This window comes from Ochlerotatus camptorhynchus, unplaced genomic scaffold (genome assembly GCF_037179485.1).
Source record: "Ochlerotatus camptorhynchus isolate MF236.1 unplaced genomic scaffold, CSIRO-AGI_Acam_v1.1 ptg000428l, whole genome shotgun sequence".
Classification (NCBI taxonomy): Eukaryota; Metazoa; Arthropoda; class Insecta; order Diptera; family Culicidae; genus Ochlerotatus; species Ochlerotatus camptorhynchus.
The window spans coordinates 146,307-158,397 of NW_027040914.1; the positions used below are offsets into that span (position 1 = coordinate 146,307).

The window sequence follows — 12,091 nt, forward strand, 5'->3', positions numbered from 1 at the left end:
TACATAAAACCGTTTATTATCTTATCAATCCGAAACACTAACCCACACCAACCACGCATATCGCCTCGCGTACTCGACTTTATGCAATACCCTTGACTAATAACAACCCAGCACTTTACCAGTGATACATGCGAGCAAACAATTGCACTTGTATTTCCTCGAAATCGACACCCATTTCTACGAATTCGATGACTAACCCACACGAACCATTCTAGGCCAATCAGAAAAATCATGAGATCTACACCAGCGACAACGCTTGTGCTCATCACTGCCATTATCCTGGGAGCTCTGCTTCAAACCCAAGGGCAGGACAATGTCCAAACCCGGGTGGCCCCTGCGCTGCTGGAGTGCTACCAAAATCCGGAACTCTTCGAACGCGACAATCGCCTTCCGATGACGATGAACATGCTGATCGAGTTGATCCGGAAGGTGGAAGATTCCCCCGAATTCAACCAGGACATGCGCCAGTTGTCCATCGCACTGTTGCACCGGTTCCGTCAGGACGGTATTGTAAGGGCTTCCGGAGTTCAGAACATTCCCGGGGTGCTACCGTTCAGTCCCGTTGGCTTCCACTTTACCAAGCATAGGATTCTGTTTTCCCGGCTTCTGCCGGGCAATGCTCAAACCTTCCCGAATGCCACATTGACCCCGCAGGAAAGGGTGAGTTCTGTATAATACTATGAACTTGGTGTGAAACTAAAATTGTCCTCTTTCTTTCGCAGTGCTCTCTTCACTTTATGTTGTCCAGCTCGATCGATACGATGGTGCGTGGTGATGAGAACATCCGCTGCACTCAGCTTTCTCAATACCGTGCTGCTCGGGTGCCACGGGAAATCGACTTCAAGGATAGGAACAAGCTCCTTTCCAACTATCTCGGCGATATCGAAGTGCTCAACCAACCGGAGATGAATCAGATAAAGAAGCAGATAAAGAAGATGAAGCAGTCGGCTAGACTGGAGATGGATCCGGACGAGGAACAAATGGAAGAAGACGAGCCGGAAGCGGCAGCTGCCGCCGCCGAAGAAGAAGAAGCTCCCGTCGAAAGTCAAGATGAAGTAGAGGGAGACCCCGCTGAACAGGAGTTCGTAGATGATGCTAGCTTAGTGGACATTGCTACGAATGCGATCAGTGCCTGTCCGGTCGAAAATGGAGTCGTCTATACACAGTGGGGAACGCTTTCCGCTGGTACAGTGATCGCCGGTATCGCTGCTGGTCTGGAACCGCAGACAGTTCAGCTACGTGACCTAATGCCACCAAGAAGCGCTCAGTTCCGAGCTCGTCAGCAGGTTCAACCAATGCGTGTGGATAACCGATGGGCTGCCACCTTATCCGGTGATCTGGCCGAAGTCACCCTTTTGCATGCTCCTTCTCAACCGGCAAACATCCAGGTCGGAGCAGCCGGAGCATGGAATCAAACCGTGGCACCACGGTGGTTCTTCCTAAGCCAACGAACATCCCTGGAGATGACCGATGCAGAGATTCGTGCTGGAATCGATGGTCTTGCCCTGGCCACAAATATCATTGAGTGGAGAAATCGTGCCAACATGCTCCGACTCAGTCAGGTGCTGGACATGTACTACTCCCAGCGTGGAGTGTTCAACCAGCAGATGCGATCGTGCAACAGGAGGGATCTGTTCACTACGGTGGCTCCGATCCAGGCGATGCGGGATCAAGCCGTGGCGTTCAGCAACATTCTGGACAAGGAGATGCAGATGGCGTTCACCGTGACCCAACAGGCAATTGTACAATTTTCGGGAGGAGCTGCCGATGCACTGGCGAACTATGTCCGTAAGTACATTTGTTGATACGCCATTCCATTTGATTTCTCGACCCAATTATCCCGTTTCTTTTGTTAATCTTGCAGCGACCTCTCTGAATGACTTGTCTTGCGCAGCCACTGCCATCACACCAACAGACCCAACGATCTGGAGATCCGCAGCTGATCTATTCATTTTTGTCGACACAGCTTGGTCGTTCAGAGACATTCACTCGGTAGTTGCGTGAGTATTTTTTTTTATTCAATCGGTTTCAGATCAACGTTTTTCAACTATACCGTAATTCTCTTGGCAGCCATCTTTTGGACAATTTAGATGTCGGTCGTTTTGGTACCACTTACACCATCCTGAACGCATTCAACGGAGAAGTGCTGGTCAACTCCACACAATTCCTAGCTGACTTCCATTCGACGTACACCGTGGATCTTCATGTTGCTCGTAAGTATAAAATGTTCTATAGTTTTCAAGCTCCCAAGTTTTTCAATCTAAATGACACACAGAACCGATTGGGCTGAATCTGCCAACCGTGCTGAGGAGCCTCCGCGAGCAGATAACTCCAATTATGATGGCCGAACGGCAGAACAACAGCATGAGCGGTCGATCGAAGATCGGTCTCATCATCCCAAATACGGCAGCCGTCAGCGAAGGGGACTCCAACTTTGCCGTGGAACGTCTGCATATCCTACGTGAGGAAGTACCGGACCTGCGGTTGCTGTTCTTCGCCGGTGGCACTCCTACCCGGTTCAATCGATTCGTTCGTGAAGAAAGCCGTGACATCTTTCAAATGCGTGAAGTGGGAACGGGAGCCATTATCGATGCTGTCAACGTTCAGACGACTCCGGTTATTCGACGCATCCAACAGGAACCGAGACGGATTGTCAATCCTCGCTGTGGACACGATTGGATCCAAACCACTTGGGGTTCGAACTCGTTCAATCAGTACGTGGAACCGAGGGGAATCGTATTTTACCGGTTGCAACCGAACTACTTTTTCCACCAGGCTGAGAACCGACGGCTGCGGATTCAGGGACATGGCTTCGCCACAATTACCATCTGTCACTCCCGCTGGGTTCAACTGCCAAGGTAAGATGAATTTGATATTGCTTTGACGAGCTGTGATCGATCAAATCTAAATTCCCGCAGAATCAACACCACCCAGAACAACGATGCGGTCAACTGCCGTGTGGTCAATGCCGAAATGGTCGACATCGATCTGTCCAACGCTTGCGATGGTCATTCAGTGATCCATACCTGCCCACCAGTGTTCTTCTCCGTCGAGCATACCCAGCAAACCGAGGTGACCAATTTGCGGTGCACGGAGAGGGAATGTCGCTTCCCGGACAATGCACGATTCGCCGTGGTGGTTGACAATCTGGGCTGCTTCAGCAGTGCTGGCAAGTTCTTCAGCTCGTTGACATTGCTGATGCTGGCACTGGTCAGTGTGTTTTTTAGACAGTAAATAGATGTAGACGTGTTAAAACCGATTTAGCTATTTAAGCACAGTAAATCATCTTAGAGATAACATGTAATGACAAAACTGAATGTGTTTCATCAACATTGACGTATTTTAGGATATAATGTAAAATGTAATTACAAAGAATCAGAAAATAAATAGATAACTTAAGGTCAGCGATGCTTTTTCAGTTTTTTTTTGGCCCTTATGCATACTGACTGTCGAATTGTTGATATCCACAAGAGATAATTTCGCCGGAGCCTCCAACTCACTCTTCCCGAGCAGGAACGAATATCTCGATACCTTAAATTGGTATGGATGAGTCTGACATAAGAGTTAAAATACCAAAAAATAATACCAAAAAAAAAACGGGGGGAGAGGTAGCTCATCGATTCTTCCGGTTCGCCTCCTAGCATCGTGCTATAAGGTACCAGGCGATAACCAGGGTAGTTGATCGATAGCTCGATGACGTCATTTCGTTGGCGTCTGCAATGGGAAATTCTCATAGCAGGCGTTGACGATGGGACGTTGTCGAGTTGTTGAATAGCAACTATCGTGGTAACTCACCGATTACCTGTCGATCTGCCAAATTTGGAAAGACGTCTGCATTGAATTGTCTCATATAATAATATTCCGCCCACTATATCACAAGAAATTGCGAGTAGCTGAGTGGAATGGAGATAAGTTAAGCATTGGGTACAGGACCAAGTCTCCCCTGGGTGGTTCCAAAAGATGAGCGCAATAGAATCATCAAGTTGCCATAAGGCACGGAATGAGACTATTGCATGGCTGGGTAGTCAAAGTCTTCCATTCGTTAGTCATTTCAGGTGGATTAGAACAGGTTTAGGTGGGCGTTGGCCAGATTTGGATTTTTCAGATGTAATCCTGGATAGGACCCTGTCATTGAACGTCGCGTGAAAGTGGAACTTAATGAAGGCCTAAGTACTTTTTCGTAGTTTTTAGTTTTCGGATTTGAAAGATCGTCGGTTACCGTGGCCTGCTTACTGAGCAGAAAAACGCGGTCCCAGGTCCTTACATATCAAAGAGATTTATGGTAAAATCGCTTGTGTATCGTGTATTTTGCGAAATTCGTTGTTGTCGTTGGTTCCGGGTTTGAATGGATACACAAATTTGAGCAACGGTATTATGTGATATGAGGGGCTCGGTGGCCTTAGAGCAACCGTTTTTGCTTACTGAGCAGAACATCATGAATCTAATCTCAGGCCCATCCACATTCAAGATTCGTCAATCGTTTTATTTGTTAATGTGACTACATGGTAATAACAGCAACTCGGTGATTAAAAAGGTGCTCGTCTGCCTAGTGGCAAACGTTTTTGCTTACTGAGCAGAAGACCGTGGGTTTAGTCCCAAGCTCCTTCGCGTTATATGATCGTTAGGACATCAATTCAGCTTATCGTTTACCAAAACGAACCCTGCTGCAAACCCAACCCTCTTATCCAACATCCCAGTGATTCCTCGTGGAAGTGCAGAGGTGTTCTCGGCTTCCATCAAAGCGAGTGTCATGTCAACACAGTCCTTCCCATTCCTTTCTTGACCTGTGTTCGGGCGCGGCCGGCGCTGGTATTGCCTAATTTAAGATCACCAGTTTGTACACATTGAGGATGATTGCTAGTCCCAAGCATCGTCTATTGGTTCTCTGTGTAATTACAGCTGATCTGGCCGTAACAGAGTAGCAACCGTGGGCGGTCAATCAAGCTCAAGCTCAAGCTCAAAAAATAATACCAAAAAAACGTTCCCACAATACCGTTCCTTTTGCAGAGTAAAAAAAAGTAAGTCCGCTCGGTTCGAGTGACTAAAGACTAGTGAAAATTTATTTCTAATCAACAACCACTGTTGCTATGTTGGTTGCTAAGCTACAGTAGTATATAAGGCATTATGTACAAAGTATAGGAAATCGTAGGTTGCTTCGATCTCTTCTAACACTCCCTCCTAAGCTACGAATCCTAATAATGTCTTAAATTCTTCCAGCTTCTGATTCATCAGCGGTTTGGTGAAACCGTCTGCTGGTTGCTGCTTCGTGCTAACATATCCCAGCTCGACGACTCCTCTTTCTAGCACATCTTTGACGAAATGGTACCTGATGTCCAGATGCTTGGTCCTGGGATTGCAGCCTTGATTGCGTGCGATACAGATGGCTGATTGATTGTCGCACCGGAGCGGAATCCCTTGGATGCCAAAAATCTGCGACTGGAAATGATGCCACCATAATGCTTCCTGGATGGTGCGGGAAAGCGCGATATATTCCGCTTCGCACGAGGATAGCGCCACTGTTGGTTGTCGCTTAACGTTCCAAGACACTGCTCCTCCCATGAACGTGAAAACATATCCGGTGGTGGATTTCCCGGAATCCGGATCTCCGCCCCAATCGGCATCTGTGTAACCAACCAAATCCGCGCAGTGCTCCTTCGAGTATGTCAGCCGTACTGTACTATTTAGTACCTCGCAGGTACCGGATGATTCGCTTAACAGCGTTGCAGTAACTACGGCCGGGATTGCTGTTGAATTGGCTAACTTGGTTGACCGCAAAACTGATGTCTGGCCGCGTCGCTTGCGCCAGATAGGTGACACAGCCAACTGCCTCCTGGTAAGGAACTTGCTTCATTTCAAGGATCTCTTCTTGGGTCGCCGGTGCCATCGACTTATCCAGTCTGATACTAGCCTCCGCTGGTGTGGAGACGGGATTACAGTTCGCCAGGTTGAACCGTCGCAAAATGCTGTCGATGTAGTGCTCCTGATCTACCCACAGCTTCCCTTTCTTCCTATCCCGCGTGATCTTCAATCCGAGACAGAAAGTCGCTTCGCCAAGGTCCTTCATTTTGAAACCAGGTCCTTATGAAGGAACATCTTCAGCTTCCGCTTTGACTTGGCATCGTTGGTGAAGATTAAGAAATCGTCGACATAGATGGTGACGAAAATCATTTTTTCACCGACGATCCGAAAGTACAGGCATGGATCAACTTTGGACCGCTCCAGACCAAACTCTTTCAGCGCTTCGTCCAGCTGGTTGTTCCACACACGGCTGGACTGCTTCAAGCCATATAATGCTTTCCGCAAAAGACAGACTTACTTCGAGTTCCCGGCAAACCCTTCCGGCAGGTTCATGTAAATGACTTCATCCGTTAGTTTCCCTTGAAGGAACGCGGTGACAGCATCCATCTGCTCTACATCCAAGTCGTGCTTCACTGCCAGCGCCAGAAGGTATCGGATGGTAGAATATCGTACCACTAGGGAATACACTTCATCGAAATCGATGCCTGGCCGCTGCGAGCACCCTTTGACGACTAGACGAGCCTTGTACCGCTCGATCGCACCGGTTGGTCCTCGCTTCGTCTTGAAGATCCACTTGTTTTGAATGGGCTTCCGGTCACTTGGAAGGTTCGTCAACTCCCACGTCTCGTTTTCTTCCAGAGCGGCGATCTCCTCACGCATTGCCGCAATCCACTGCTCGCGGTCCGGTCCATTGATCGCTTCCTCGTAGCTTTCGGGGTCATCAGACGGCATCTCAGATTGTATCGGTGACGGCTGGGGGGAAACAGCTTCACCAGTAAACGAACTATAAGTAACGAAATCAGAATACTTGCCTGGAAATCGGCGCTCCCGGCCGCTGCGCCTAAACCCTTGCTGCTCTTCAGCTGGTCTATCAGATTGCGGTGGGAGCGCAGGCTCGTTTTCGACATCCTCGCTGCCGGCGTCTTCGTATTCAGCATTGCTTGAGTCGCTTCCCGATGTACCGTCCGTATCATCTGATGCTTCAATGGTGTCGTTGTTATCCATGCTTGGTTGTTCGATCGTGTACAGCTCCATGAACTGCACCTGTTGCACACTTTCGACGAGCTCGACCAAGTCCTGCGGTTTGCCTTCCTGAACCACAATCACGTCACGGCTGATCTGGATGTCACGCTTGACCGGATCGTATACCCGATATCCCTTGACATCGGCGGCGTATCCCACGAAAACTGCTTTCTGGGATTTTGCGTCGAACTTCTTCCTTCTGTGCTTCGGTACGTGGACCAGTACTAGCGATCCGAAAATACGCAAATGGCTCAGATCTGGCTTCTTACCGGTCCATGCTTCCTCCGGTGTCATCTCAAGGGACCTCGTTGGACTCCTGTTAACGAGATACGCTGCCGTTGACACCGCCTCGGCCCAAAATTCCTTCGGGAGACGTGAATCGTTCAGCATGCTTCGGGCCTTCTCGATGAGCGTCCGGTTCATTCGTTCCGCTACACCGTTTTGCTGTGGTGTGTACGGACAAGTCTTCTGGTGACGCACTCCATTCTTCTCTAAGCTGCTTCTGAACGGCGCATTGACGTATTCGGTCCCATTGACCTTCAGCTTTCGGCCGGTCTGCCGTTCAGCCATGGACTTGAACTTCACGTATGCTTCAAATGCTTCACTTTTTCGTTCCAGGAAGTAGAAAAAAACTTTTCGACTCGCATCGTCGATGAAAGTCATCACATAACGGCTGCCACCGAGAGATGGAACCTCGATGGGTCCAACCAGGTCCGAGTGAACTAAGTCCAGCAGACCTTCAGCTCGCGACACACTGGAAGGAAAAGGATTACGTACATGCTTACCCTCGATACAGGCGATGCACTCCGGGATAACGTCGTTTGCCAATTCGATGCCGTCGGCCATCGCCATCAGCTTCCGTAAACTTTGAAGGTTGAGATGCCCTAGTCGTCTGTGTCAGATTCTTGAACTCGTTGTAAGTAAGGATTCCTCGTTCCTTCGGTTGAGCATGTACAGGCCGCCTACCTGTGTGCCCGATGCGAGCACGTTGCCATCGCTTTCGTGTACCTCGCATTTATCTGCAGTAAACACCACTGTCAATCCTTTTTGACACATCTTGCTGACCGATAGCAGATTAGTGGCCAGTTCCGGAATCTGCAGCACTTCTTGAACTTCGATGAGGCCTTCACTCAGCTCGAGATTGACTAACCCCTTCGCGACCGACTTCATGCTATCGTTGTTTGCCGTTCCCACAGAACGCGACAATTCTTGCTGCACCAGAATCGAAGTACCACTCCGAGGCGCTTACATTGCCGATCACAAAAACGCTGCGCAAAGCCTTACCAGACGTCCTTGGAGGATTTTGCTTCTGTGGACATTTCGCTGCAAAATGCCCACGCTTCTTGCAATTGTGGCATGTGTCGTCCTTCTTTGCAGAACCACAGTTGCCACCACGACGCTTCGATTTTTGGTTTGAGTACAGCGCACCGTCTGCGCTGTCATTCTTGGGTCCGCTCTGCACCTTCACGTCTTGCAAAATTTTTGCCTTTACTGCGTCAGACGTCAACGCAGTACCCGATGCCTCAAGTCCCATTATCATGGGTTCGTAATGCTCCGGAAGTCCCATCAGCAACAACGCAGCGAGCCATGAATCATCGACCTTGAATCCGTTTCCCGCAAGTTTGTGTGCCGTGGACATCAATTCATCGACGTACGATTCCACGCTACCGCATTTGTCCAACCGGATCGACGTTAGCTTCCTCAGCAACCTGATTTTCCGCGTCAGACCGTTGTCCTGAAAAGCATTCCGCAGCTTCTCCCACGCTTCCTTGGCATCATTCGCGTCCTAGACCAGACTGTAATTTGGTCTTTTACCTCTTATGTCATGCTGGTCAACACCAAATTTTGGTATCAGATCAGAATTAGGTATTCATTAGTTATTTTCTCCTGCTCGGGTTACTGCCATGGTTCGGAGAAGACGATATCACGACGACGACCCCGGGACGGGACTTGACAATCCAGCTTCTCACTCTTCTTAATGTTTTAGATGTATGCCCGTTGAAAATTAGTGCATGATGTTTGACGGGGTTGACCAATGATGCAAGGATTACAGAATGATTTTTTTTTCTATTTTAATTTTAGTTTGATTCGGAGTTTCTACCGCAGTTTACCATCTTGTACGCCTTGTACATCATTTTTGCTAAACACAATAAAAACAACCACGCCGCAACCGGACCCTATTTTCCAACTTTCCTTACGCAAATATAAACAATTAATAACGCCATTGACGTCAACATTGATTCCGGCATCACTGCCAGTCAGATTGATGTGATCCCTCTGTCCTTTTTATTCCACGATTGCTACTGTCAAATCGACCAATCAACAAATTGGATTCCAACGTCTGACAAAACTCATCGAGGACAGGACTACCATCCACCCCCGGTGTCAAGTTAGCCAATCTGCACTCCACATCTGCTTAAATACTCATCAACTCCGTCCTCTGTCTCTGGTATATGACCGCCGTCCCATTCTCTGACTCATAGATTCCGATCGTGCTAATCTACCTAAATATCAACGACAACGCCTCGCAAATACCCTAACCACTCCCCAGTTCGCAACCCATCAGCAGCAGAAGTAGAAGCTTAACTTTGGCACTCCGCCTATACCGCTCCCAACCAACAACCTCCCTTGCAAGATCGAGACAAGCCCTCACAGAGTACTCCCGAAATCCAGCCGGCAACCAAAACTCGTCTGGTCTTACCGAGGGTCTTATAACCACCTCAGCCTCCCACCCGTAGGATGCTCATTTATTTCATGATTCTCAGTCATGCAAGTATCCAAGCAAACTTGGTGCTGTTAGGTTGTTTGGAACGAAAGTGACGCGCTTGGCATAGATGGCCCACAACGGCTCACGACGAGCAACTGAATCCGATCAGTAGCGTTGCGGCTTCTTCCTCCTTCCTCGGTGAATCGAGGACTCTTGAGGGCAGCCTTGATAGCTAGCCGCATGCGGGCTTTTGTGCTTCCATTTATTAACCTCCTTTTAAACAAACCACCTTGAAGAGGTGGAATAAATTCATTTAGGACGGCCAAGTCGCAACCAGCACCAAGCCGATTATCATCCCCAGGTAGCGATAATCACGGGCTACTTAGAGTTGGCTATAACCTATTTGCTCTGTCATCGTCATCACCGACACTAGCGACTTATAAACAATAGTGCATTAGTGACAACGATGATCCCCCGTTCTTGTTCGCATTACTGACAGAAAATATCACCGCCAGCAACACCACTGGGCCACGCGTGGAGGTAAGAATCAGAGTTCAGGTGCACAGAGGTCGCAAATCGCCGGTCAGGGCAGAACCCAACAACCATTGATAGGCGTTCTTATGGACCTGCTTTACCCGGCCGGCATGCGGGATACGTCTATTAACGTCTCTTTAAACCACAAACGAAGTGACAGACGGAGCGGCTCGAAAACTTTGGTGACTAACCTGCTATTGCAATTTTTCAGTGTACCACATGGTAACACCACTACTACTGGATTGTACCACATGGCAACACTACTACTAGATTGAACTAGCATTTTCACAAAATGTACTAGAATGTTTTGGTTCTATCTCTTTCACTCTACTCAAAACTGAAATGCATAAAAAAAATGACAAAATGATACACACTCTTTGCACACTGTCAAAGAATCATTGTACACTAAATCAACTTTGTTCAAATCAAAACAAAAAAACTAACCCATCTGGTGGATGATGGCACAAGCCAAGAAAATTCTATTACAGTGAACCACATTATTTAAATGGATTTCTTCGCCAGTTAGTCGTCTGTCACTTCGTTTGTGCTTTAAACTGTTCCCCTACAAGAGGAGAATTTAGTTCATTCGAGACGGGTTTTAAACATCAGCTGTTTCATCATTGTGTCCCCCGTTAGGTCGGTCGTTCTCCCTCACACACCTTGGTCTTTAGGACCTTAAAGACTGCCTCTTGTTGAATGAAGTGGCATGACTACCAGTCATTTTCTTTCCAATGCCACTTCAACTTACTCATGCTTATATCATATCGTATAAGTCTAACGCCCTCAGGAAGTTGAGTACAGTTTGCTCTGTACTCCTGTCGTTGAACAATACCTCACGGATTGAACCAACGACACCCATATCACAGACAAACAGACGTAACTCTTCATTGTGTATCTTCGTTCATGCATTTAACGGTTGATTTGAATATTATCAGTTCCGCGAACTACTCGCCGCAGCGCTGGCATCGGATCACTTTGACGTTTCTATATATTCTATAGAACTTTTATGCAATATTGTTTACGAGTTAACGAGCAAGCTTGTTTTCCGCGAGAAGCCAGAGAGATGTCGTTACTGAGGTTATATGTTTTGAGATACTATGTTTTCAAGAACAAGTTTTTCAAAGAGTTACGTCTGTTTGTCTGTGCCCATATCTTCCCTTAATTGTGCTCTTGCCGGGCACTCCACCAATAGATGATTTTCATCTAATACCGCACCGCATCCCTGGCAGTAGGCCACACTGCCGCTAAATCGAGGTCCATGTATGACCAATCCTCAGCCGAGTCAGAACTTTCTGATCTCGAGAATTAGGTACATCCTTCCACTCTTGTGTAGTGTTCTTGATACGACGCAGGAATGCATCACGGTTGTTATGCCAAGACACATTCCATGCGTATCGCGAGGTCTGCTTCACCCAGCGGGTAGCGTCACTATAGGGCACCGGAGTGGCCTCTAGTCGAGCAAGACGACCCTGGTTAGCTAGTTTATCAGCAGCCTCATTCCCTGGTATACCTGCGTGTCCAGGTACCCATGCAAAGGTTATGTTAGCGTACCGTTGCACCTCTAACAGCCACGGGTGTCCAACCTGCCCATGCTCAAGGGCAGAGAGACAACTCGCAGAGTCAGAGAATACAACAGCCTGAGACCCATTTGCTAGCCTACAAGCTTGCAGGAGAGCATAGGCCTCAGCTGAGAAGATACCACAGAGACCGGGTAACCGGCCGCAGCGGCTTATGTCCTCCCCAGACACCCCATAACCAACCTCCTCTTCGATTAATGAACCGTCCGTAAATAGCTTGAGCCTTCCCTTG

General features: G+C 48.2%; 1 protein-coding gene across 1 annotated transcript; it reads left to right on the forward strand.

Annotated features, from left to right (window-relative positions):
- The first annotated feature begins 219 nt into the window (after nucleotides 1-219).
- Nucleotides 220-3,404, forward strand: LOC135711212 (uncharacterized). Its single transcript, XM_065233994.1, has 6 exons — nucleotides 220-660; nucleotides 723-1,788; nucleotides 1,865-2,000; nucleotides 2,071-2,213; nucleotides 2,276-2,858; nucleotides 2,919-3,404. Exons 1-6 carry the CDS (start codon nucleotides 232-234, stop codon nucleotides 3,232-3,234), a joined length of 2,673 nt encoding a protein of 890 aa, XP_065090066.1. The 5' UTR covers nucleotides 220-231; the 3' UTR covers nucleotides 3,235-3,404.
- The last annotated feature ends 8,687 nt before the right edge of the window (nucleotides 3,405-12,091 follow it).